This window comes from Aythya ferina (assembly GCF_964211825.1).
Source record: "Aythya ferina genome assembly, contig: HAP1_SCAFFOLD_178, whole genome shotgun sequence".
Classification (NCBI taxonomy): domain Eukaryota; kingdom Metazoa; phylum Chordata; class Aves; order Anseriformes; family Anatidae; genus Aythya; species Aythya ferina.
This window is the reverse complement of record NW_028181352.1, coordinates 8936-36241: the sequence shown is the minus strand read 5'-3', so window position 1 is coordinate 36241 and position 27306 is coordinate 8936. Positions and strand designations below refer to the sequence as shown.

General features: G+C 45.7%; 3 protein-coding genes across 3 annotated transcripts; all 3 read left to right on the top strand.

Moving 5' to 3' along the window:
* Window positions 1-500: 500 nt before the first annotated feature.
* LOC311428886 (ubiquitin carboxyl-terminal hydrolase 17-like protein 6) lies at window positions 501-26402 on the top strand (the record flags this gene model as incomplete). Its single annotated transcript, XM_084540117.1, has 18 exons — window positions 501-517; window positions 1516-1669; window positions 7365-7456; window positions 9058-9295; window positions 10036-10236; window positions 10829-10939; window positions 11099-11201; window positions 11406-11473; window positions 11630-11700; window positions 12232-12314; window positions 13233-13344; window positions 13722-13862; window positions 14057-14157; window positions 14621-14762; window positions 15436-15717; window positions 16523-16611; window positions 17146-17300; window positions 26272-26402. The coding sequence occupies exons 4-18, from the start codon at window positions 9067-9069 to the stop codon at window positions 26400-26402; spliced, it is 2019 nt and encodes a 672-aa protein (XP_084396243.1). The 5' UTR covers window positions 501-517; window positions 1516-1669; window positions 7365-7456; window positions 9058-9066.
* On the top strand, window positions 17633-18228 carry LOC311428893 (uncharacterized protein; the record flags this gene model as incomplete). Its single annotated transcript, XM_084540123.1, has 1 exon — window positions 17633-18228. A coding segment is annotated over one exon (588 nt), but the record flags the coding sequence as incomplete, so codon positions are not given.
* Window positions 20768-25476, top strand: LOC311428891 (uncharacterized protein; the record flags this gene model as incomplete). Its single annotated transcript, XM_084540121.1, has 3 exons — window positions 20768-21012; window positions 21547-21643; window positions 25431-25476. The coding sequence occupies exons 1-3, from the start codon at window positions 20805-20807 to the stop codon at window positions 25474-25476; spliced, it is 351 nt and encodes a 116-aa protein (XP_084396247.1). The 5' UTR covers window positions 20768-20804.
* Window positions 26403-27306: the final 904 nt, after the last annotated feature.

Below are 27306 nucleotides of genomic sequence, written 5' to 3'. Positions count from 1 at the left end.
GCCGATTCTGATCGCCAGTAGGACAGTGAGACACCGAAAGGTCCTTGGCTTGTTGTAAGTACTGCTCTGCAGCAATTGAAACATCGGGGTGGTATCAGCACTCTTCTAAACATCCTTTCACACATTCTAAGCCAAAACATAGCAACCTACCCGCTACTAGGAGGAGAACTAACGCTGTCCTAACTGAGGATACATGTCCTAACCAGGACATGTATCTTTTCCACTTGGGTGCTATTGCTCATAATTTTGAGAATTCAACATGAGCAAGCTAGGAAATGTGGGTACATACAGAACCGCGTGTATATGGCACGCAACAGACTTGGGATGTGGATCCTGCGTGAGGCCTACAGGCTTCTCTTTGTATACCATGGAGCACTGGCTTGTAAACATGGTGAAATTTCCCATCCTTGATGGGTCTAATACAACAAGTCTTTTCTCCCTTCTCTGCCCTGTCCTCTTTCTTAATGTAGGCAGTTGAGAAAGCCAAAATTGGAACGAAAAAAAGAATATAGCACAGGTAAGTGGCTGTAAGTCCCCGGGATACCTATTTGCGCTGGTTACTGAAGAGGATGGCACTTGGTCACTCCATGGCTTTCATTTGGCCCCAAAGCCTTCTGTAGTCAGCTGAATTCACTCCTCAGTGACTTTTCTGTGAAGAGAGGTAGGTGCAAATAGGAGATTTTATGAATTCCTTGGGGAGGGAGCAGTGTGAATTGCAGCTTGGTAGGCACAAAGCAAACTGTTCTAATTGTGCAAAGTAAATCGATACTTGATAAGTTCAAACTTAGTTTTATAGCTGGCAAGCACAAAAGTAAACCTAAGCTGTGATCCTAGCAGCACAGTGGTGTAGCTCTTCCCTTCCCCTTGTCCTCTTGGCTCTTTTAATGACAGTGCAAGCAACCAACCTGTGCCAAAGGGTGCTGTATGGCAAACAATGGGCAGGCTTTTTTCTAAAAAGCACGAGTTTGAGTTATGTGGTGTTTGGGTGTTTCTCTTGAAACGATTCTTCCCTCCTTGAGCTGTTAGATCCTAATGCAGGAAATGGAAGTGCTGCATGCATAAACAGAGTAATCAAACATACACCTCTTAGGAAGAGGCTTGCAATGTCATAGTGTTTGTTTTGAGCACTGTTAGATACAGTTTGACATGAATGGAGTGAAAACACCTTAGAGAAAGGTGTTGATTGTTCTCACTTTTCCAAGACAGAAATAACTGGAGTAGATTTCCCTCCTGCATGGAACAAAAGTTGCACGTTTGTTTTTGTCTGGCTAGCTTTCAGTCTCTTTAAAAATTTCCCTACAGGTCCCAGTTTTAAGTAGACAGTTTAAACGTGCAGAGCGATAAAGAAGTGGAATGCAGTGGTTGTGACACCAACTTCTGACCTGAAATGTAAAGAAAACTCAATCCACTTCAGGGTGCCTTTTTTGTCTGTCTGTTTCCATTTTACAAGAGCAACGGTGAAATAAGGAGAATCCCATCTTCACTGTTTCAAAATCCTTTGTTTCTGCGTTTCAGTCACCAGAACACTGAGGAGTAGAGCTGGTGCAAAAACTGTGAGACGAGTCCACGGAGAAAACAGGGACTTGGAGCTGCGCCGCAGCTGTAGAGTCGGACACAGTCGGTACTCGACTACTAACTCGTCCATTCTATTTGACAAACTTATGACAAAGTAAGTCATCTTTTCTTGCAGACCTCTTAGAATGATCTTTCTTAGCAAGCCTTTGCACTATGGCATGATGTTGGCCTCGACTTGCTCTTTATTTTGACAGCAAAGAGGTATGGCTGCTCCTGGCATTTCCTTCCTGTTTACAGGGAGACACCGTTACCTGGCTAGATAAACAGATTTTCTTGAAGGTGCTATTTCAGCATATAAGAATTGATTTAAAAAACAACAACAACAACAAAAGTGCTTCATGGCTTGCTAGTTTTGTAATCTCACATTTCTGCAGGAATACTTGATTTGCTGCATTTCACCATTACACTCGTCAGCGCCGCTGATTCTGGTTTATCACTATTTGCATTGCAAATCTCCTTGTCCAAAGCTTAAACTGATGTATGCACTGCTTGAAAACAAAACCTGAAGTTGCAGAGCAGTAGACTCAAGTCATTATGTTAGCAGCTGTGTAACCATACTGCTTTCCAAACATAAGATGTCCAGCTTATTTTGTTTCTATGAAGAGTTTAAAAGGTTCCCGTTAAGCAAAGATGTCCCCACACTGATACTTACTATTAAGCAAGGATTCCACCTCCTTTGGCTGAGGTCTGCTCCCTTACTCACATTGGAACATTCATCCAAGTAGCCTGCAATTCCACACTGTCGGGGGAAAGTCCATAGAATAGAAAAGGTTCCTCCAGTCTCTTCCTCAGCCTTTTTTTGAAGCATGCAATAAAGCAAAACATTCACAGGCTGCCCTTCCATGCAAAACAAGGCAAATTAGTAAGACAGGAGCCACAAAACTGATTGTCCTTTAAAGTTAAAATGAGATTTGAAATAGATCGAGTTAGCAAGTGTTGTAAGTCTGTAGCTAAGTCTGGTTTTGCCAATGCAGCACAATTCCCTATCACGTAGCCAGAGCTGCTTCTGTAGCTCCAAGAAGCAAAACTGCTTTGACAAAATACTGTGTCATCAAAGCATTCCTTGGCTCAGTAGGCACGGCTCAGGTTCAACAAGTTTGTGAAAAAATGAGTACTAACAGAAGCAGCAGGGTCCAAAGAAACACTTTATGTCCCCACTGCGAAATGAGGGGCTTTACCTTGAGTGTTATGCACACTGTCAATAGAAAAGCACCGTAACAGAATCTGCCACGGCAGTTTGCATGTGACTGAAAGACCATCAGAGTGGGACTGCAGCAAGATCATTGCGAAGTTACAAAAAAACCATGTGGGGGTGGGAGTTTAGTTGCGTTAGATAACACAATCTTAGATAAAGATTTTGGTCTTAACGTAAAAGTAAGGATGTCTACTGATCTCTTCAACTCCAACAACTGAAGCCCAAGTCTGAAAAATCGCCTTTAAGAATGCAAAGAAAATATTTAACTCTTCTGTATGTTCATACTTTGCTATCAAGCAAAGGAATGAATGCTGATGCCTTAACTATGTAGGGCTGTAGCTTACAGAGAGACTACACCTTCCTGTTTTTTTCCCTTTAAAAACGTTAAACGCATGTGAAATTATTTGGGGGTGTTTTCACATGCAAAGCCTAATGCAGTGCATGCAAGCCCTGTCATCTTCTTCGTCTAGTAGTGTCGCGTTAAGGGGTGTAGCCGATTGACCGTCATGGGTCCCGTCGGATTCAGGGTGCTGAACTATCACGGTCACGGATTCACCAACAACGCAGTACGGCCTCGCTCTAGTCGCATTCAAGGAGAACTCTCACAGCTAGGAAGAATGCAATTAAGTGCAATTTCTTACGGCGACAGGTACACGGGTTCTTTGGATTGTCAGTGATAAATTCACTGTCTGCAAAAGCAAGCTAGCATGCATGAAATGCATAGGTACACAGCCTAGGTATTAAGACATGAAAAAGCATCAAAACTCTAGAGATTTCTAAGATTCCACAGAGACGCCTGGTATAAGCAAGCGTTCAGATCTTACCCCACGGCGTCCCAATGGAGTGGGGGTGGGGGAGTGAGAGGCTCAGCCTGTCGAGTGATGTCAGAAGGAATCCTTCCTGATAGTATCTTCCCTAACATCCCCTTTCTCTTAAAGCAATTGATATTATTTTCTATCTTTAAGGTGGAGCTTGAGTGACTCTAGTCATGCATATCTTGGTTGTGCTTGGTAGAAATGATCTCACTTGCGTTTAAAGGTACAGGCTCTGAGAAATTCCGAGGGCGTGCTCAGTGAGGGGTGGTTGCACCTTGGAGGCGGGTAGCTTTTGGGATGGAGGTGTGCTTATGATGCCTAGTCGCTTAAGGCGATTACTCCACAAGTAGTAACTTAGTGTTGATTTAACTACAGCATATCTAAAACATAAGAAGGATGTTAGTATGGAAGAAGCCGATGAAACCAGTCCTTAAATCTTACTACTTATTGTGCGTGAGCAGACTGGCGTGAGTTTTAGCTATACTGGCAAATATCAAACCACACCTGTGTCGTCCTAGAGCTGGGAAAAAAAAAAACAAAAAACAAAAAAACCAAGGAAATGTTGAAGCAAATAGGGAGGCCTGTAGCTTGTGCAGTCTTTTAGCTGAGAAAATAAAGAAGGAGAGAGACAGGTAGCCTTGAGCTAGCAGAAGCAAGGAAGAGAAGGGCTAAAAGGGAAAAATCAGGAAGGAGAACACCAGCTCCAGACTGACCTATAGTAACCTTTTTCTCATTAAGGGTCATTAGCACATTAAAAATCACACCTGTCAAAATGCTAATCTATGCTAATGTGGGATTCGGTGTGTGTCCCCCCTCTCCTGTTCCCCCTCCCCCCCGGTATTCCTCTGTAATGCACAAGCTCAGTGGAGATAAGTTAGGTGAGCTGTAATAACCAATCCAAAGGAGCCAAAGAGAGAGTTTTCACAAGTTTCCTGTGTATAAATGACGGTGATTCGAGTCAGAGGTGTGCTTGCTTTGCGAAAGATGGCCAAGTACCTGACTCTGCAGAGTTCTATAAGTAATTATCTAATTAAAAGACCTTCGTGTGCATTCCGACTCTGGGTGCTTATTGGTGCGGTGCACTCTGCACGAACCTGCAGACAACATCTGTACTCAGTGTCATGCCTACAGACAACCCTTTACTGTTGGGACCTGCATATTTTTCTGTGCATTCAACACAACCCCTTTGGCACAACTAGTTAACCACGTAGCTGCCAGTCCACCACTCAGTTGCACTTGTGAAGAGGAAAAGCTATTTCCGTCTACTGTAGGAGCACATCCTCTAAATGCAAGCTTCACTCAGCTGGTCATTTACTGCAGGACAAGATTTGAAAAGTGTTGTTGAGTTCTGGGTTTCCTGCTTACAGGAAAAATTAAGTGCTAGATCGCCCGCTACTCCGCTTTGTCTGCTGCATTTAATGGAGATTAAACTGATTTCGTTTGCTCCTCCGTTTATGGACAATGAGCTGAAGGAACAGGTACAGCACATTAGCCTGGAATGCCTTCCCCCCCAACCAAAGTAAACTGGAGCTGTAACTAACACAAGCAGAAGCAAGGCTTCTGTGTTTTCAGCTGAATAAAGTTCCAACAAAATCATCCTCTGGGATTTGAAGCTTACTTCACATGACATGCCAACGACTCTTTTCCCTCTATTGTAAAGCGGATCCCTGCTGTTAGTTGCTCTAGAAGCAAAGGAATCATCGGTTTGGTTACCAAATAGCCGCTTCTGCAAACGAGAAGTGTTGTGCTCTCTCTTCCCTTTGAATGACTCCACACTTCTCATCAGCTACTGGATTGCTGACCTAGAATCAGAGAACATCCCAAGGTGGAAAGGACTCCCAATAATCACCAAGTCCAACTCGTGGCTCCACACAGGACCACCCCAAAGTGAGACCCGATGTCTGAGAGCATTGTTCAACACTTGTTGACCTCCGTCAGGCTCGGTGCCATGAGCAGTGCCCTGGGCAGCTGTCTCAGTAGCCAGCCACCCCCTCAGCGCAGCACGTGAGGCGCACGGGGCTCGGCGGGGCGGCCCGGGAGGGGAGGACGGCGGGGCGAAGTGGCAGCTCCCTCAGAGCCGTCTCCCCGCCGCCTCGGCCGCATGTCGTGGCTTTTTCGTGTCGGGGCTTTTTCATGTCGTGCCCTCTGTCTCTCGCCGTGGGTGAGATGCTGCTCCCCAGCGCGGACCCCTTGCGCGCGGGGCCTGCCCGCGGCGGCGGCGGGAGGGAAACCCCAACCCCAAAGCCCTCCCGGCAGGGAGAGCTCGGGGTGAGGGCCGATCCGGCACCGACAGTAAACACACGCCGGAGGAAACGCTCTGGTTTTAGCCATGAGCAGCGCGGCCAGGTTCAAAAGGCGTCACGCTGGAGCTCCGAGTTCGGCGGCGTTCCGAGGCCGTTGTGGCGGTTGTGGAGACGGCCCCGGCTGAGGTGGCTGCTGCTGTCGCTGCTGTCCCCTCTGTCCCTGCTGTTGCCGCTGTTGCCGCTGTTCCCGGACCTTGGAGACCCCCGGCGGCTCCCTGTGCCAGGCCCTGTGGCCCCGGGGAGCTGCCCGCCGCCTCGTCGGCCAGCCCGGCAGCAATCCTGCCAGCACAGAATAGCCCACTGCGTTTCAGGGTAAAGTGACGATTAATTTCTATTTCCTGGCCTGGGTGCTGCTTTCTTCTTTAAGGAAGCTTCAAGGTTAAAGGTTCAACTCAGTTATGTCAGGGTTCAACTCCGTTTCGTGAAGGGGCTCTTGTACGAAAGCTTAAGCTGGGATTGACTCTCTGCTAAGCGGAGGCCAAACGTGGACCTACTGAGAAGCAGGTCCTAAGTGATAACATTTTCTAAAGAGACTGCTAAACACATCTGAAGAGTGCTGCTGCAGAACTCTGAATGGGGGGATAGCAACTGTCTTAACTGATCTGGAATCTTGAATTTACTTTTCAATGGACAAGAGGTGTGTCTCTCAAGGCAAACAAAGAGAGGAGTAACACCCTCTCTTGTCACTCATGTCAACATAAATTTATGCTCAGAGCGTAGGTGTAGGAACAGCATCGGTATGTATATGGAACATCGGGAGAGGAAGCTCTATCGGTATTTACAGTTTTTCTACTATCTTGCCAGAGAGACGTCATCTCCAAATGAGAAATGGATATATTTTGAAACAGTGGTGGTGGATCGGATTTCTTCTTTCTAGTGTTAATATTTGCTCTTGAATCGTACTTAATACCTGGTAACACCTCAATCAGTTGTCAAAAATAAACTTAAAAATGTGTAAGGCTTATCTCATTGGTCAGTATAAAGATCAAGGTCTTCGCTTCACTTCGCTTCGCTTTGCTTCCCTTCCCTTCCCTTTTTTTCTTTTTTTCTTTTTTTTCTTTTTTTCTTTTTTTCTTTTTTTTCTTTTTTTCTTTTTTCCTTTTTTTCTTTTTTTCTTTTTTCTTTTTTTCTTTTTTTCTTTTTTTCTTTTTTTTCTTCTTCCCTTCCCTTCCCTTCCCTTCCCTTCCCTTCCCTTCCCTTCCCTTCCCTTCCCTTCCCTTCCCTTCCCTTCCCTTCCCTTCCCTTCCCTTCCCTTCCCTTCCCTTCCCTTCCCTTCCCTTCCCTTCCCTTCCCTTCCCTTCCCTTCCCTTCCCTTCCCTTCCCTTCCCTTCCCTTCCCTTCCCTTCCCTTCCCTTTCATTTTCCCCAGTATTGTTTTTCTGTTCTCCTTCTCACTGCAGTCTTGATTTTGTTTTTTGTCCCTTAAGTATGTTTCCAATGTGTTGCTGAAACATTTTCCCTTTCAATCCTACAAAAGGAGCTGTCACTGGTGAAGATCGGAGCTTATCCCTGAGCCCAGGAGCTGTCACCTTAGTCTTCCAATCGGACAAGGACGACTTCATTTCTCATGTAAATGCATTTGTCAGGTTTGCGTATTGTTTTTTCAGGAATGGAAAGTGTGTATAGAATGGATTTAAAATCAATTTTAAATGTAAAACGTCAAGGCAAAAAAGTTCTAATTACAACCTCTGCACACAATTTGCCAGCTGTGGGACTAGGAGTTTTCTTATTTACTGTGTTTTGTTTAACGTGTCTGAAGTTTAATGGATAGCAATCAAGGCGTGCTAGAAATCTGAAAGCACTTTATGCTTTGTTCTCTCCATCATTTTGGTATAACAAACTAGCTTATGTTTTAAACCCTCCATGAGGTTAGTGGTTTCCCTAAAGGTAACAAGTCCCTGTGTGCTACAGTAAGACAGTAACAAAACATGAAGTATAGACGTTCATCCTGTCATTATTCAGCTTCTGCCTATGGACACACAACTACGCTCATTTAAAGCGGTATCACCTTGAAACCTGATCAGCATTTTAAAAAGGACTTTGTAGCAGTTATTGGCTTTTGTCCTGGAGGGCTGAGGTTTGTTTTGTTTTGTTTTCCATTCAGCATTTCCGTTTCTAGCTTACATTCCCCTGTTATTTTGCATGAGGAAAGCATGCAACTTTACAAAGTAGAACGGAAAGAGCTGCTTTTTAGTCTAACTTTTCAGTTTTTCGTAGGAGTTTTAAATGTGGTAGGAGTAAAACACCAGAAGTACTGCTGCCAAAGTTATATTCAAACTCGTCTTTCTTGGAGAAGCAGAAGAAGCCCAGGGAGAAATAAATTTGCAAACATGCTCTTCATGCTCTCCTTTCCCAAGATTTCTCTGAGATATAGCCCATCCTCTGTGGGTTTTGAGGTATATGGTTCCCAGGAGTGAAAAGGAGGGCCAAACATCTCTCCTCTTGGATCTCAGCATGCCAGGGCTTTAGTGTACTGCCACTTACAGCTCCACTTTTTCACCTGGAAAAAGCGACCGCATGATGTAGACTGAGGAGCCCTCACAAATTAACTTGCCGTCACCAAGTGATGCCCAGAAAAGGTGTATTTAAAAGCTAGGCTCATTATAGAATCACAACAAACCCCTCATGACTGGTGCAGTAGACAGTGAGGTAGAGGGCGAGCCCTGGAAAGACAGAAGAAAAGTAGCAGTGAGTTCTGGGTACCTTTGTGCAGACGAAACAGAAAAACGCAGGCAGTGAAGTAATAGTGTTCCGTTACTAATGCCAGCAATAGATAATTGCAACAATTATCTATTAGATCATAGGTACTAATTAACAGATAATTGCGCAACTCCGGAAATCAATAAATAACTGATTCCCCTCAGAGAATGTCTTCTACATTTTTATATTAAAAAGACTCCAGAGTTGTAATGGATTAAAATCCTACGGAAGGGAAAGAAATGGCATCAGCCACTAGTTCTGCAGAAGCAAAAAGTAATACTGATAGAGTTTAGATGGAAATTTTCACTTTGTGTGTTTAGTTTGGGGATTCTTTTTAAATCATTCATACCAGCGATTTAGTTCTTAAGGCTGTTTCTTTGAGATTAAGTGACAGGACTTCTGTTACTCTTTTCTTCTTGGAATGCTTCTTGATATTCTTACGTCAGCCAGAACTTCTGTCTCTGTTGCAGATGTGAACAATGACCGTAGCTAAGAAGCCCAAATCTTCAAAGCCTAAAAAGCCCTCTTCAAGGCGGTCTGGCAAATCCAAGAAACCAAGTACTAAAATACTGATGTCACGCACCGCCAACTGGGGCCGGATAGTGCCTGCAGAAGATTCAAGCCAAGTCTCTGTGGCCCAAGGACGTGGAGGTGCTATTTACTGTAGATCATCTGAAAAATCTAAGGCTTTTGCCCCAAGGGATCTAAGTAAGTGTGCGTTTTATCCTGCCTCCATTTTCTTCAAAGCAAAAGTAGAAAATGCAGTTCTTACTTGTTGCACTGATAGAGAAGGGGACTACTGTGAACAAAGACTTGAAAAGCGAATCCCCTAAGGCAACTGAAGTGACTGATGTTACAGAAATTAATTTTGATATATTTACAGTCAACAGAGAAATATGGGGAGCTTTTTGTAATGCACAGATTCCTCTATGTCTTTTCTGTTTTGCAAAGAAAAGTGTTTGATTGTTGCTATTCACAGCTTCCATTTTTCACAGGTTTTTTGAAGGATAACATTGCTCAGGAAAAAATCTGGTATCTGTAGGGGTACCGTCATTCCGAGTTCCTAGTTTTTACGTTTTTACCGTATAATTTCAAGTCTAAGTTTGTGGTTTAAGTTATAATAAGGAAAAAAACAGTAGTTGAGTTAATCAGGTTAAAGATTATAGATGGAGAGGAACTTGGCATTAGGTGCTACAAACAGAATGGCAGTTAGCCTTGCCTTAGAAAAATTAAAATGGTTGACTAAAGTTGTTTTTTTTTTTTTTTCCCCAAAACATTGTGTTGACCAGCCAATTTGAATTTGGTGGTATTAAAGCTGTCTGCAATAAGTTTTTCTGGTTTGGATTGTAGCTAGCTCCTCTAGGTGCTCCTGCAGAATAGTATTTTTTTAAATACCTTTCTTCAAAACAAACAAACAAGATCTCTTTTTAAATTTAACTTTCTTGCAGTCGTTAATGATGGAATTGCTCCGCCACAGAGCCTTCTTTTTCCACCTGAGAAGATTTGTATGGATTGGCGAGAAACACAAAGTGTTGGAGTTGGCCTGTACAATCTTGGCAACACATGTTTTCTTAATGCTACTCTGCAGTGTTTGACCTACACACCCCCACTTGCCAATTACATGCTTTCCCTTGAGCACAGCCAGTCATGTGAGTACTTTCTAACAGTATTTTGAATCTGTTGGATAGCTCTGAAGGTGAAAGAACAGCAGTGATTCTGTGAGATAAGCTTATTTGCCTGATTTTACCTGTAGAAGCTGGCTTTGAGCACTGTATTAGCAGTGGGCTCCGAATAGCATATGGAGTGCAATTAATGCACCATGTTTTATTTATTTAGTTATTTGTTTGTTTGTTTGTTTGTTTGTTTATTAAAGGATCATTTATTGCTTCATGGGAATAATGCAGTGCATTGGACAGTAATGCATTTAGTAGTAATTTTAGAGAGTAATACGTTTTGCAGCCTGTGGAGTTCACATTCCTGTCAGCCTTTACAACTGCGACTTTGCAGTAGTCTTTTAGATTTCTCTTCACAAAATGCATTTGAATACAGGCTTAGTGGATATTTTTCTTCTGTCAAGTTGTGTGAAATGAAATGTTACAAGACTGTTGGGACATTGGCATCTTGGGAGAATAGAATGTAGCAAGGAGAGTGGATATTGTATCTATAGTTTAAATTGTACTTAGATGTTTGTAGGTATGGATATTTCGCTGGACTGGGATGCTTTGTTCTTTCACTCTTCAGGTCGTGAACAAGATTTTTGCATGATGTGCACGATGGAGACTCACATTAACCAGGCCCTGCGTTGCACTGTTGATGCCATCGAGCCTACGCATGTTATCAGTAATCTCAGTCGTAAGTGGCTTCAGATGTGTTTCTTTTCGATAGCTTGTAATCTTCAAATAATTATTTGATGTGTCTAAGTGGTTTTAACACTCCAATGAAGAGAGATTTTAGAAATACAAGAATGATTTCATTTTTAAATGAGGTCAATACTATCATCTTCTTATTTAGGAATAGGACAACATTTCCGTTTTGGCAGTCAAGAAGACGCACACGAGTTCTTGCGCTATACTGTTGATGCTATGCAGGAAGCGTGCTTGAACGGAAGCACCAAGTAAGCATAAACAAGTTCACTTTCATACATTCTCTAGCACCTTCTAGTCCTTTATTTACTCTCAGAAATGATCTCTAGCACCTTTTAGTGCCTTATTTACTATCAGCAACGAAAGTCTACATCATCCTTGGTTTTCATCAAACTCTTTGAAGAGTTAACTCTGTGCCTTAAATCTTCTGAGGTCTGATTATAATTTATTTCCAGATTGGACAGATCTTCTCAAGCTACCACCATCATTCATCAAATATTTGGAGGATTTCTAAGATCGAGAGGTACTTGAAAAAATATTCCTGTCCTTAGAACTGATCTGTGTCTTTTGTCAGTAGTAAAGCAGTCTGTAGTTTGTCTAAAGTAGTATCTGTCAACAACTTGAATTTGGACAGTTAGTCTCCTTCACATAATGTTAAGCATTTATATTTTGTTTCCAGTGAAGTGCTTGAATTGCAAAGCAGTTTCGGATACGTATGAGGCATTTCTTGATATCACTTTGGATATAAAGGTAAGATGTTTTCTAAATATAATTCATGATGTTTAAGTACATGCATAACTTTCTAAATTAAACTTGTTTAACTTAAAAAACCAAACCACATATAATGTTAAAACATAAGAGCTTGGTGGTGCTAAGGAAGTGGATTGGACTTTGTCCTTCCGTGGAACCCATGTAAATAGTCTCCACATTTGCATTGGGTTTAAGGGGAAAGAATTCTCTTTCTGCAAAAATGATAATGCTGTCATACTTCTTTGTTGTTCTACCTCAATATACATCTAATTGTTAGACTAATGAATTTGTCCCCAGTATTGATGACAAAGCACACTATAGATGCTGTCTAGGCTACTGGAAAAGTATTTGTTCCAAAGTCAAATGCCTTCCAGGTGAGGTCAATGCTGAGCATGCTCTTTCTGCCTCCTTCTTCACAGTGCTCCTAGTAGATCGCTTGAGTATGTTAGTAAGATTCTCTTATAAACTACTAGTATGTCTCTGGAATTTTGAATTACGGTGACTTTGCGCTCTTCTTTCTCGCTGCTCTAGGCGGTTTCGTCTGTTAGCAGAGCTCTGGAACTCTTTGTGAAACCTGAAGAGCTGGATGGAGAGAATTGCTATAAATGTAGCGAGTAAGATTTTGACGAATTAGGTCTTAATCCTAGATGTCAGTTTTCTATGTTGCATGACTCTGTTGGACTACCTCTAAACTTTGGATCTACTTACAAGTTTTGTGGAAGTTTATAAAAGACTTGGATTTTTGTTTCTTTGGAGGGGGGAAGTCTTGTTCATAGGCATTCCCTATGGGTTTGCAATTCTCTGGCTTGTATTTTGCCATCAGAATTCAAAAAGAGCTACTTTTGTTCTTTCTATTTATTAGCTCTCGACAGTACTTTTCTTGATGTAAACTGCCCAGTTTCCGTTGTTCTCTGGGCTAGTGGCTAATTTTCACTGCTTACACTGTAGGTCCTACCTTGGAGCGGGCAATGTGTCAAACTGAACTATTTTGTTTCAAAGGATGGCAGATGGTTTCAGTGTCTTTCCAGACAAGCTCAGTACATGAAGACTTCCTACTGTTAAATGTCTCCCTCCTGTAGAATGACCATGTGCTTCTGTTGTATTTTTGATGTTGATAGTCGACCTATGTTGGAGATTATTTGCAATTTCTAGTCCTGGGGACCAAGGCTCTCTCGTTCCGCTTTCAGTATTTGTATTTCCCTTGAAAGCTGAAAGAATGTATCCAGGATTGGAGTTCAAATAGCCACTTTTGTAGACCAAGAAATGGTACCTTGCCATCCAACCTGGTCATACCCTTTTGTGAGAGATTCCTGTTCCCGCTATGCTCTGAGTTGTTGGGAAAATTTACCTTCTTCTCTGTATTAACAAACCTGACACGCAGTGCATGGGTTTATGAAAAGAAAAAAGACCAACCTATTATGCAAGTAAATATCATTCAAATAGCATAGGCATGCGTGAGACATTAAAAGGAGTTTGTTTTGGGGGCGAAAAAAGAAGATGCCTTCAAACACTTCTCTCTGCTTGTTTTTAAGGTGTAAAAAGATGGTTCCTGCGTCCAAGAGATTTACCATACACCGTTCTTCCAAGGTTCTCACAATATCACTGAAAAGATTTGCAGATTTCACAGGTGGAAAGATCAACAAGGTATATTTACCACTGTAATGCAACTATATCATTGTGTAATGGGACATCCCCCAAAGCTGAAAGTTGTTAATATTTTCAGACAATAATTGTAGACTAACGACTATGGCTTATTCTTTCTCTTAATATCAATAAAGTTCCCGCTTGACAAGAAGCATATGCTTTCCTCTGAGAAGGCTGATTCATCAGGAAACAGTTCTCTGCAACTTCTAGTCTTAACCGTTGTTTATGGGAAGACTTATTTGTAGTGAATCAAGAAATATATTCGAGAAATATATTCTAGAAATAAATTCTAGTCTGTGTTTTTTGGAAGTGTTTTTCTCTGGCTAGTCCACGAAGTACTCTGGGATAATTTTTCTATCTTCTTGGTGTCTCTTTAGGAGGTGAAATATCCGGAGTATTTGGACCTGAGAGCCTACATGTCGCAGTCAATGGGAGAACCACTGCTCTATGCCTTATACGCGGTGCTGGTACATCACGGTGTCAGCTGTCACTCAGGACACTATATATGCTATGTAAAGGTAGAAGTCAACAGCATTTCTAACAGGGTAAAGGTTGTGCTGGCAAACCAATTAAAGCATGACTAGCAGCTACTGTTTCTAGGGAAAAAGATTTCATTATATTTTTATTGGACATGTGTGTATTTTGTTCCTATCCGTGATTTCAATTGGAAAACGTGCAATTCACCTAAAGAAATCGTTGTCTTTATTTGCAGGCTGGTAATGGACTTTGGTATCAGATGAATGATGCTAAAGTAGTGCGTACTGACATTAAAAGAGTTCTTGGTCAGCAAGCTTACATACTTTTTTATATCAGGTAATAACAAATCTTAAAATGTGTTCAGAAGAGATTTACTTTCCTGTTATTGATATTTTTCTGTTTTGCAAGTGTTTTTCTTGCTATCCCGGGAGAAGATTATTATTTGTCTAATTCAGTTCTGTCTAACCTGAAATTCTCTGTGTCGTTTATTATCTTTTGTTGCTTGGCCTTAAACTGCAGCGCTTGTGTAAATTGCTATCTATGTGTTATCTGTAGCTGGCTAATTTAGAGAAGGAGAGAAATGAAGGTCATCTGTGGTGTAAGAATGAATTATTGCTGTGCAAGTGATAGTCTTAGTAGGAAGACTGTTCTCTACTTTTCAGTCTGTAGACTTGGCGAAGCCTTCTGTAGAGAAGGCTTCCATATCGTATGAGCTGTTCCTCTAAAATGATAGGATGGGATTTAATCCAAGAGTAGGCTGAAAGAAAAACTAAACTACGATCACTGCTCTTTTCTGAAGGCGCTATGATTTGACACTTGGAGAACGTGCGTTTTACTTGCCAGCACCATCTTATCCCTGTTCATTCCCTCCTGGTCAGCAGGGGGCTAATAGTAAGCAGGCTGGATTTCTGGGACCACGACTTCTTCCTCATATGATTAAGGTAATTCAGGGAAGCGGGAGGGCAGATAACGGCACCAAACTGCTAGTGGGTTTGGTGTGGGGTTTTTTGTTTGGTTTTCGGCATCTTAGTTTTGTTTTCCTTCCCACGCTGCAGCTTTCTTCACAGCCCTCATGCTACAGCCAGAGTCATTCAAACAGTGGTTACTGCTAAATTGTGCAGCCATGCGACTCCATTACTTTATACCTCCAAGACAGCTTTCTAAAGCACAGAGAGCTACGCTCTTTGACAATTTAAGCAGAGTGTACTAATCCTCAAATCATTTAAAAGAGGACTTGTTTTTCCTATCCTCGTCACTTTAGCTAAGACAGGGAAAACTAAATGTCTTATTCCTGAGCACCAGAACGATTACTTCAGGCTTTTCAGGGTATGTTTAAAGGGGAAAATACATATATTTGGGAATAGCAGCAGGTAATGTTACGTTGCTTGGCTGGTTTTCAAAGATGATGTTAATTTGATACCAATCTGCAGTAAACCAAAAGCAGGAATTGAATACGCTTATTGGACTTGCATTTATCCTTAAAGGGCAGTGTGTTTTTCTTTTTAGGTGTTAAGACCATTTGTAGAAACACTCAGTAGGAGAGTTTTGTGTTTCAAAATGTTACATGCAGTGTTTGCGTTAATCCATCTTGCAATTTCTTCTTTTTAAATACAGAATTCAAGCCGTTTAAATGGAAATGGATCCATAAAAGAGGACACAAAGACCACTGGTGTCACCCTAAAAAGGCCATCTTCAGCACCACCAATGGCCTGTGTTCAAAACCAGGCAATTACCAGGCCTTCAATTACTGATACGTCAAGAAAACAGCAGATCACCATCAGTATTCACAATAAATTGCCTGCTCGTCAGACTGTGTCACAGCCTGACTTTCTTAGCAGTGCTATGGAGGATGAAGATCTCTACCAGGCTGTTCCTTCATCCACAATTACAAATTCGGTAATGCAAATGAAGCAAATGCAAACAAACAAAAAAGTTTCTGATGAAATTTTTGTGGAGCCAACAGTGAATGAAAATCCTAAACTCAGCTCTGATAACACAGTCCCTTATGGTGCAGAATCTTCAGGAAAATCTGAGGAGGAGTCAAAGGGCTTATTTCAAAGGAATTTGAAATGCAATGCAATGTCCTCTAATGGAATTTTGGTTGGAAAGGTAGTCCGTACATTGCAGCATTCCAATTCTTCCTGTCAGAATGCTGACAAAGGAAGATCCCAGCATGAGCTGCCAAAAACAGATTCACTAAATGGTGCTATTAGGTTAGTTAATGAATCTAAAGAAAACGGACTGAAACTTGATGATTCCACTTGCCGAGTTGAACCTGTTAAACCTTCTGAGATGTTCTTTTCTAAAACAAATGGATTGCTTGAAACATAGATTTGCTCCATCGAGAATTTCTCACCTACGATGTATTCGGGAGTGTTTATTGTGTTCCTAATTCAGGTGAAATACTGAGAAAACACAGCACACATGTGATCGTAAGACTTTGTGGTATTATCCCCTTAGAATTTGCAGACCTGAGCTTACATTAGAACTTGTCAACTTAAGCTCAGCTGAGATAAAAATTCCTAAGTTTCATAAAGTAGATTTTGGGGGATGAGTTGGGGTTATCTTTGAAGTGTAGATAATGCATACAACTCACAGCGGTCTTGCTTACCATTTAATGGAGAAATTCTGACAAGACTAGTCCTCAGTACTACTACAAATAGTATTTTTTTGTCTGCTGACTTGTGCGTTTTAATTGCAGATGCCTGGAGCTATGCCTTCAGTCAATCGAGAAGTCATCACAGAGTCCTTCAGAGCCAGCCAGCTGAACAGCTTGTCAGAGGAAATGAGGTAAAATGAGCACAGTCTGATTAAGACAAGACTTTATGGAAGTTCGTTACAGTTTTATCTGTCTACTAATAGTATTTAATGGAAGGATTTAAATTAGTACAATTCCATACTGTGTGTCCAGTGTCACGAACAGAACTAATGAACAGCACTGAGCATATCACTCTGATGCAGGTTGGTGCCTCAAGGAGAACTTGTGTTCCTTTATAGAATGTTTTTCCATTTTTCTCCACTGTCTGGAGAAACACTGGCTGTTCCCCGCTCGCCCCTATGCCTTTTTTCTCAGAGCAGCAGGTGGAAGGAGACAGATGCGTTTGCTTTTTTAGTGCAATGGCTTCAGAAGCAAGAGGGGAAAAAGCACTTTCTCTGGGAGCTGAAGAAGGTGTCCTAATCACAGGAAAGGTTTCTAAACGGCATATCTTTGCGAGGGTTCCTGTAGTCCGGAGGTTTTTGTTTGTTTGTTTGCCTTTGGAAGGTTTTACTCTTAATATTCACATCCTTCAGCAGAAGTGAGAAATGGGTTTTTATTTTATGCAGTGTTGCGGAACCTCCGAAATCTCCTAGGAATGATGAATACCTCGCCCAGTACCAATGTGATGACGGTGGAGACAAGGAGAAAGCAAGAAGATCAAAAGAACGTGACCTCATTTCAAAAGAAACCGTTTTGTCCGGCAAAGAGTCTTGTGAGCCTGGTGAGAAATTGCGGCAAACTTCCTCTCTCAAGTCTGACACTGAATGTAGCTCTAACAATCTTTCTTCCTTAGCTATTGCAGATAGACGCCAAGATACAAAGGACAAGACTAAAACCACTGAGAAAGAGCATTACCGAAGCAAGAGGGAACATGCTCCTAGTGAAGAGAAGGAGAGTCAAAAAGCAGGTCCTTCCAGCAAGAGGAGGTGTTCTCAGAGCGTGGAATTTGTTGAGCAAAAGAGTCACAAGCAGGAGTACTGGGAGGGAAGCAGGTACAGATCTTTCCCTCGTGAAAGAAACAGCCCTGAGAATGGCAGAAGAGCAGTCAAATATTCAAAGTACAGATCTGGCAGCGGAGGAAGATCAGAACAAGGTAGCAATAGGTACTACCGATCCAAAGGGGAAAGAAGTTGGAGCAGAGAAAGATACTATCGAGACGAAGCACGGAGATGGGAAAGATGTGGCTATTACAAGGATTACTATTCACCTCATGCGACAGGAGACAGTAGAGAGAGAAAGTTCTCTCACGGCGATTCAGCCTTTGACAGATCGACTGCAACTTACTACAGCAGGTCACATAAGCATTATCATTACAAAAGCAGATGGCCTCACGGTTCCCTCTTGAGAGAGGAAGATGTACGTCGCTTTAGCACACCCCGAGCAGACTTGCATCATTGCTCGGTACCTCAGCAACATTCCAGAAGACATTCTCGTGAAAGACATGCGCTTCCACCTGTGTCAGCTCATTTGGAGAACTGTCGCCAGAAAAATGAAACAGAAGGAAACAGAAAAAGAAAATATACCCGTGCAGAAGGTAGTGAAAGTGAAATAGAAAGGAAAGACAGAAAGATAGAAAAGGAGCTTGTAGGTGGTGAAAAAAATGCAAAAATATCACAAGTTCTGGAAGAAACAGAAGTCTAAGGATAAAGATGGAGAGAAGGATTCCAAGTAAGCAAGGATTCCAGCATCCTCCGCATTTTTTATCCTAATTCTTTTCTGGGTGCTTCTCATGTCTTCCTTTTTTTTTTTTTTTTTTTTTTTTTTTTTTTTTTTTCTGGTAGTTTCTAAGTTCTTTAGATAGCACCAGCTGGCTGGGGATCATGTTGTTAGGTTGATCAGTGAAGACAGGAAAGCTCTTGCTGAATTGTGTCAGAGCACTAGCTTTGGACCACATAGTTCGAATCACATCCGTACACCATTCCAGATTAGGTTAAAAGATTTTTTCTGCTTGCACATATTCCAGAGCTAGCCGTTGTTAATGATCTGTGTACAAACCAGGACCTATGGTCCTTCAATCTGACGGCTTAAGTTTGCTGCATCTAAAGTAAGTTGCGTGTGCACAAAGCACCACAAAATAGCTGACATGCTGCAAATCATCACCTGTGGTAAAATAAATCCGGTTTCATATAGGCAACAAGTGCCACATCTTTTTTTCCCTTTTTAACTTGCATGTTTCTTTCAGACTTCATGATTTGTGTTTCTGTGCGCTCCGCTTTGACAATGCCAATCGCAAGCGTAAGAAAAAGAAGAAAAAGGAGAAGAAAAAGAAGAAAAAGGAGAAACACCAGGAAAGCAAAAGGCTCCTTGGAACACTTAGATCCTCGTTTCCAGAAGATAACGCGGGAGAAGAAGGAAGAATCCCATCCTCCAGATGGCTCTTCATGTGAATAATGCAGAAGTGAGAGCAGTAAACAACCTTACAAGGAAGGGAAGACTTCCAGTGCAGGCGAAAGCAAGAAATACTGCTCCATCGCATCCAACGACTATACTAAAGGTAAGGGGCCGCAGCGTGTGTGAGGAATTCCTTTTATATTAATCTCGAGATTATTTCAAACAGTCTTGAAGTGCTTGATGACTTAACAGTCTGCAGATTTATTATCAAATCAAAAAAACCCCCACTTGGTAGACTAATTTTTTCCCAGTTTTGAATGGCCACTAGGAAAGAAGGCCTGAAATAAAGAGGTTAGAGGCAAATGGTTTTCATTTGGTTTGATGATGAAGTGGCAAACAAGAGGAAGAGTTGCAAGCTCCCTTCTTAAATTCAGTCCAGCCAAGTAGGAAAAGTAAATGTGGACAGCTGTATCTTGGCAAAGAAGATAGTAGGGAGCAAGGAGGTTTAGCAGTCAAGATGGAAGGTGATGCCATGAGGCTTAGAGGCTAGTAATGTTCTAATGAACATGGCCAAGTCTTGCGCTGGGCAGCCTGCTTGGGTCCAAAGCCTGCAGTCCTCCCCAAGATGTCGGCGAGGGGCTGGTGAGCCGTTGGGACGGAACCCCCGTTGCCGGGTTCCCCAAGCAACTGCCCCACTCTCCAGCCACCATGGCAGGTCCAGCAGCCGGCTCCCGCTCCTCCCGGGGCTGCGGCCCTGCTGGCGAGCCCAGCGCCCCAGAGCTCAGCCCAGTGCCCTTTTTCCCACAGAGGGTTTCCCCAGACGGCTTCCGCGGCTTGCGCAGACGCAAAACTCCCCCTTCGTCGTCCCAGCCGTGCCACCAACGGTGGCTGCCTGGCTGCTGCCCTCCCTCCCCGGAGCGACGGCGCTGCCCTTGCAGCCCCCGCAGGTACCCACCCTCCCCTCCGCACTGCCCCAGGCCACCGTCTGGCACGTGGTGCCGGGGGTCCAGGGGCAGGTGCTGCAGCTCCCCGCCGGGGTGCAGCTGCCACCTGGGGGGCACCTCCCAGCCCAGGGGCACCACCTGCAGCTTGGGCAGCTCCCCGCCGGGGGGCAGCTCCCTGCTGTGGGGCAGCTCCCCGCCGTGGGGCACCAGCTGCAGCTGGTGCAGCTCCCCGCTGTGGGGCAAAACCTGCAGCTGGTGCAGCTCCCCGCTGTGGAGCAAAACCTGCAGCTGGTGCAGCTCCCAACCATGGGGCACCAGCTGCAGCTGGTGCAGCTCCCCGCCGGGGGGCAGCTCCCCCACACCGCTCCTCCCTGTGCCCCCGTCCATCAGTGGGGACAGCCCATGGTGACAGGGACACTGGTACCCCACCATGCGCTGGGGCTGGGGCCCAGGGCCGTGCTCCATGGGGAGCTCCTGCACCCCGCAGGCACCTGCCTGTTGCAGGCCCCCGCCCAGCGCAACCCCCCGCCACCCCTCATCCCGGGGCCTCCGCTGCGGGGGCAGGCGCTCCCCACGGCCCGCACCCTGAGCAGCAGCCGGGGGCAGCTGCCAGAGCCCTGCTTGCATGCCGTGGGGCTCAGCGAGGACCAGGGGCCCCCGCTGCCCGGCCCCACTGCCCCCAAGCCTGCCCAGGCTCCAAGGACCGCCAGCACCCAGACGGCGACGCCTGACGGTGAGTTTGGGGCTGGCACAGCCGGCCGCTGGGCGCCCCACACCCAGGGGCCATGGGAAAGCTGACATCGCCCGTCTTGGGGGATTTTCTTGCTTCGTCCTCAGCAGCGACAGCCCCGCAGGTGCCTGAGGAGCCCCCGCAGCTGCCCGAGCTGGGCCCTGATGCCTTTGCCGAGGCCTTTCCAGAGCTGGCAGGGGACAGCCAGCAGCTGCAGCACATGCAGGACGAGCTCCTGGCCGACCTGGACATCCCCATCCCCGGCATGGAGGAGCTGCTCAGCTGGCTCGATGCCGTGGAGCCCCAGGACGCCTTCCCCGATTTGCCCAGCAGTCCTGCCCTCAGCCGCTTCCTCTCGCAGCTGCCCGACCTCTGCGAGGACATCGAGGAGCCAAGCACGCAGGGACTGGAAGCCACAGGAGCCCTCGGTGAGGTCCCCTCAACCCCTGGGCTGCGCCCCGAGAAGCTTGAGGGTGGGCTGTCGCTGCAGTCCCCCGTCGTGCCAGCAGTGAGCCCCCCGCTCAGCCCTGCAGCCAGTCCCCTGCCCAGTGCGCTTAGGAGCCCCCTACCCAGTCCACCCCTGAGTCCCCCCAGGAGCCTCCCTGACACCCAGCTCCTCAGTGCCCTTAGTAGACCCCTGCCCCAACCCCCCCAGCGTTCCCTCAAGACCCGCCCCAACCCCAAGGTCCCCAGTGCCCTTAGTAGACCCCAGCCCAAATCCCCCCCGAGTTCTCCCAAGAAACGCCCCAACCCCAAGGGCCGCAGTGCCCTTAGTAGACCCCAGCCCAAATCCCCCCCGAGTTCCCCCAAGAAACGCCCCAACCCCAAGGGCCGCACTGACCATAGGAGACCCCTGCCCAAACGCCCCCTGGGTCCCCTCAAGAGCCCCCCGCCTGCCCCTGCGTCCACCGGCACCAAGCGGGGGGCCAAGCGCCCTGCGCCCAGCAGCACCCCTGGGACAGCGCAGAGCTGCCAGCACAGGAGGCCGATGACAGAGAACCCCCCCGGCAAGGAGAGGAAGACGCTGCTGGGCCAGGCTGGCCAAGGCCACAAGAGACCGTGCCAGGGGAAGACGGCTGGCAGCAGCACGGTGGCTGGCAGCAGCAGGGAAGCAGGCAGCAGCGGGCAGCAGCTGGCGATCAACAGCACCACGGCACCCAGCAAGAGAGCGCGAAGCCCGGGGGCTGCAGGGGGGCAAGGAGCAGCGGCGCCACCTCCCCGCAGAGCGCGGCTGCTGCCGGAGACTCCGAGTGGGGAGCCCCGTGCCGTGCGGCCCCAGGACAGGCTCTGTCCCCAGGCCAGCGGGGCCAAGACGCTGCAGCACCAGCAGCCGGGGACAAAGACCCCCAGCGAGACTTTGCAGCCGCTGGGGGCCAGGGCCAAGGCGCTGGGGCCAGCGTGCCAGCTGGCCTGTGTGCAGCCGCAGCCCACCTCCAGCAGCCCCAGCAGCATGCCCAGCGCCCCGCCGACAGTGCCAGGCTCCAGCGCTGTGCCCGCTGCCCCCCGGCCCCCAGCTGGCGGCAAGGAAAAGGAGGTGCCAGCACCACCAGGCAGCACAGCATGAACAGGGGACGCTGCCATAGAGCTGGCGCCCAGAGCGCTGGGCCTGCCAGCTGCGTGAAGCACGTGCTCCAGCTTCAGCCACGCTCCTCAGCCCTTGCCCCTCTCGCTTGCCCTCTCCCCTCTCTCGTGCTGGAGCTAGGGGATGGGCTTGCCACTCACAGGGATGGCAACAGCGCCAATGGCAAATGCGCGCGTGCCTCACCCAGGAAGGTGGCAATGGCAAGCTGGGGAGATGCTGGCAGCAGCTGGGCTGGGAAAGCTTGGCCATGGCAACTGCTGCTTGGGACACCAAAGGGCTGAGAGACAAGACTTGCTTCTTCTTTCGGGGCATTGCTCTTCTTTCCTGCCTTCTGGATTAAATTCCTCTCCTTAGGTGGTCACTCAGCAAGGCCTCTGCCTGCGGCTCTTCTTGCACTGGCATGCCAAGGGGATAAGAACTGGGAGGTCTTTGGGATAGCAAATGATCAGTGGGATGGGAAGTGATGATGGGGATAGCAATTCATTGGAATGGGAAAAATGGGTTTTATTTGTATTAAATTTAAATTTTTTAATTTTCATTTAATTTATTGGTTTTCTTATTTATTTAATTAAATCCACTTTATTGACTGTGTTGTACAGTATGGCATTGTTTTATTATTATAAAATTATAAGTATTTAATAGTATTAAATATTTTTATATATTAATATCTTATAAACTGTAAGTATCATTATTTATTATTTTGTTGGTTTTTATTCCTTTTCTACCCTATTAAACTCTCTTTATCACAACGCACTGGTTTGGACTTTATTTTTCCTTCCGAGTCGTTCTGGATTCACTCCGGATGGGGGGACACTAGCGAACGCCTGTGTGCTTCAGATCCAAGGTCACCTTTGCCCTCAACTCAAGATACATATTTGCATCTGTTGTTGTGAAACAAAATTAACAACAGGAACAATAAAGTTACCTACTTGCTAGCAGCAGCTCTCCATTTGCTGGGGTCTGCTCTGTGCATTTTGAAGACCATTCCATGCTCTTCAGCCCCTTCAGGAGGAAATGTACGGTTCTAGGAAAATGCGTCTTGACCTGATGCAAAGCTGTGACGCAGCCTGCAGCTGCTGCAAGCCCTGGCATTTTACCTGCAGCCCCTCCAACAACTCTGATGTTCCCTGCATCGACTTCAACCACTGCGGCAGGACCTGAGGCCCCTCAAAGCCTTGTCACACACCCTGCGGCCCCTCGAGCCCCTGGCATGTTCCCTGCAGCCCCTCCAGCCCCTGGCATGTTCCCTGCAGCCCCTCCAAGCCTGGCACAGGCCCTACAGCTGGCCCCGGGGATGACCCCGTTGCTGTCTCAGGCACCAATACACACAAGGGGAAGGAATGCATGCAGAAGTCATCTCGTTTCAGAAGGGCAGAAAGTCCTCCCAAGGAGGGGAAGGAGCAAGAGGAAGGCGAGGCAGCCTACCCCAAGGTAGGGCCATCCCAGGGCACAGGAGGCTGTTGGAAAGGAGAGCAGAGAGAAAAGCAGCAGGAAGCAGGTGATCCCCATCCCTGGGCAAGCTGCGAGCCATGGGACAAGATTGCAGCTGTCCTCCAGGCGAGCACATTGTCAGCTGGCTGCTGCGCTGCTGGGATAGCAGCTGCGGGAGCCTGGCAGCAGAGGCCAGGGAAGCCAAGCAGCTGGGATCCTTCTCTGGGGAAGGGGGCACTGAGAAAGCGCTTGCAAACGGGGCACAAGCCCTCAGCCTCTGGAGGCGGCGCCTGTCAGGCGTGAAGGAAAGGGATCCCTTCTGGGAAGATGCTGTGGGCTTGCTGAGGCTCGAAGAACAGACGGTGCTGGCTGCTACCAGCGTGCTGCAGCAGCGGCAAGACAGAGCCGTGGTGGTTTTCCTCAGCTGGGCAGCTGAGCTCCAGCACAAGCGCTCTCTCCCTGCCCCTCCTCCAACGCCAAGGGGAGAAAAGAGGCTGGCAAGGGCTCAAGGGCTGCCAGAAGGACAGGGAGATCACTCCACAAGGAGCGTCACGGGCAAAGCAGGCTCAGCACAGCCTGTTCCAGTCCAGCCCGGGGCCTGCTCCTGCGGGGGCTCTCCACAGGCCGCGGCCTCCTCCAGGCCACAGCCACCTGCTCCACCGGGGGCTCCTCCACCCGCAGGGGGGCTGCAGCGTGGAGATCTGCTCCACGGGGGACCCATGGGCTGCAGGGGGACAGCCTGCTCCACCAGGGGCACAGCCTGCTCCACCAGGGGCCTCTCCCTGCACAGGCCGCAGGGGAACTGCTGCTGGGAGCCTGGAGCACCTCCTGCCTCCTGCTGCACGGACCTTGGGGGCTGCACAGAGCTTTCTCACTCCTCCCTGAGCCAGATGCTGCTGGGCAGCAGCTTTTGTTCCCTTTCTTAGATGCAAGATCTTCTTAAATTCAGTCCAGCCAAGTAGGAAAAGTCAATGTGGACAGCTGTATCTTGGCAAAGAAGATAGTAGGGAGCAAGGAGGTTCAGCAGTCAAGATGGAAGGTGATGCCATGAGGCTTACAGGCTAGTAATATTCTAGTGAAACCCAGCCTTCCTAAAGAAACCTGCCTGACTACTTGATGTGAATAACAGACTCTGTTCAGCTCTTTCCTAACATAGAAACGGTGCTGACTGCTTCTTCAGAGTAACAGAAGTTCGTGATACTACTGAAATAGTTGTGGTTCAGATGTAGATCTGATTTCTCCTAAGCACACTGAATTCACAACTGTTGATCCTCCAGAGGAGGCTTTGCAATTGAACACCTGGAGAATAGGTAAATTTCCCGCTGTTGTTCTCCTCTCCTCTTGTTTTGTTTTGTTTTGTTTTGTTCCTAGTAGCATAGGCTTAAGACTCTGAAGAAACAGGCTGCTTTTTTTCATTTCCAGCACTGGCTGTTCCTCCTGAGCCCCGCCTTCTATTTTTGCAGTCATAGGATATGTGAATGTAAATTGGTGGAGAGAGGTAGAAAACTCTTCCAACTGGTGTTTTTTCGGCTATGTGGGGAGAACAAATAGAGTGGCTTTGAATATTCTGGCTCTTATTCAGAGCAGCATGTGGAGGGAGACAGATGCGTTTGCTTTTTTAGTGCAATGGCTTCAGAAGCAAGAGGGGAAAAAGCACTTTCTCTGGGAGCTGAAGAAGGTGTCCTAATCACAGGAGAGGTTTCTAAATGGCATATCTTTGCGAGGGTTCCTGTAGTCCGGAGGTTTTTGTTTGTTTGTTTGACGTTGGAAGGTTTTACTCTTAATATTCACGTCCTTCAGCAGAAGTGAGAAATGTGATTTTATTTTGTGCAGTGTCGTGGACCCTCCAAAATCTGGGAACGATGAATACCTCGCATAGTACCAATGTGATGACCGTGGAGACAAGGAGAAAGCAAGAAGATCAAAAGAACGTGACCTCATTTTAAAAGAAAGCGTTTTGTATGGCAAAGAGTCTTGTGAGCCTGGTGAGAAATTGCGGCATACTTCCTCTCTCAAGTCTGACACTGAATGTAGCTCTAAAAACCTTTCCTCCTCAGCTGTTACAGAGAGATGCCAAGATACAAAGGACAAGACTAAAACCACTGAGAAAGAGCATTACCAAAGCAAGAGGGAACATGCTCCTAGTGAAGAGAAGGAGACTCAAAAAGCAGGTCCTTCCAGCAAGAGAAGGATAAAGTGGAATACAAAGAATACAAACTTGAGCTCCTGATTGGCTTCATGCTGAACTCTGTGCTGTTCTTGTCCTAATCTTGGTCTCTCCATAGATAATATGGTTTAAATCCAAATAGAATCGTGCGATGAGGAAGATCTCACTGCAACAAATTCAACACCTAAAATCAAAGTTGACATTTTCCGTGATTTTCTTCCTGAGCAGAAGTGTGCGGTACTCCTTTTATATTAACGTAGAGATTATTTCAAACAGTCTTGAAGTGCTTGATGACTTAAGAGTCTGCAGATTTATTATCAAATCAAAAAAACCCCGATTTGGTAGACTATTTTTTTCCCAGTTTTGAATGACCACTAGGAAGAAGGTTATTCCGGCATCAAGAAAGTCATGTGGAATGTAACAAAATTTACTGAACCAGTAAGTAAAACTTATATTTTTCTATTTGTTCCATTGTTTCAACTCTTCTGACCCTTCTGGACGGCATAGATAACAGAGGGGAGATCGTGGTAATCGGAGCTACTAACAGACTGGATTCTATAGATCCTGCTTTACGAAGACCAGGACGCTTTGGCAGACACTTCCTCTTCAACTTGCCAGATAAAGAGGTGAGAACTTAAATTCAACGTTAGTGCTACCATGGCAAAGTCCAACTTTATAGGAAAAAAAAAAAATGACAACTTGAACAAAAGAGTGATACGTGGAGACACTGCGTTGTTCCATGGAGGGCAAATCTGGTACTGGATATATATGGTCAGGATGATACCACCAAGTAGTTAGTTCTATAATCAAACCTTTCATTCCCCAAGTTGTACCTGTTTGCTTAATTATTTAGTCCACTTGGGTGTTTTCATCATGAAGTTGTGTTTTTGGTCTCAATCCTTCCCTTATGAATGAATAGGGGACGTGTTTGCATTTGATTGTGCCCCTGCTCGGTGGTAGTAGTTTGAGTCATAATTCTTTTCTTCTTTATAGTAATTGTAGCAATTGGAAGCATTGTGCCAGAAGTGCTTTCTGTGAATTTACTGACTGGAAAGCAAATGTGATGAAGTAATGAGACTGTCCCAATGAAAGCTTGCTAAGTTTTAGAGAAGTTTTTTGGACAGCAAAGAAATGTTTCTGGATAAATTTTTCATTACAGTATTTTCCTCTGGGTCCTTAGGTCTCGTAGTTTGGAAACTTGTTATTGAAGCTATAAATGCCTTTTCTTTCACTGTAGGTTCCTAGAAAAAGTTCAGTATAACAAATAAGAACTATTCAATTTCCTGGTTGACAATGCAGAGTGTATATTAAATAACTGTAAAATACTTGAAAGTTGAGCAAGTAAGAAAAGTGTATTAGTAGATGAGGGGTTTTGAGGGAGGGCTGTTTTGTTTTTTGTTGTTTGTTTGTTTGCCTTTTGGTTTGTTTGTTTCTTGTTGGTATTTTTAAGGAAAACTTGGGACAAGCTAAAATGCAATGATTTTGCTTCCAGGCTAGAAAAGAAATTGTCAAGATTCATACTGGTGACTGGACCCCTCAGCC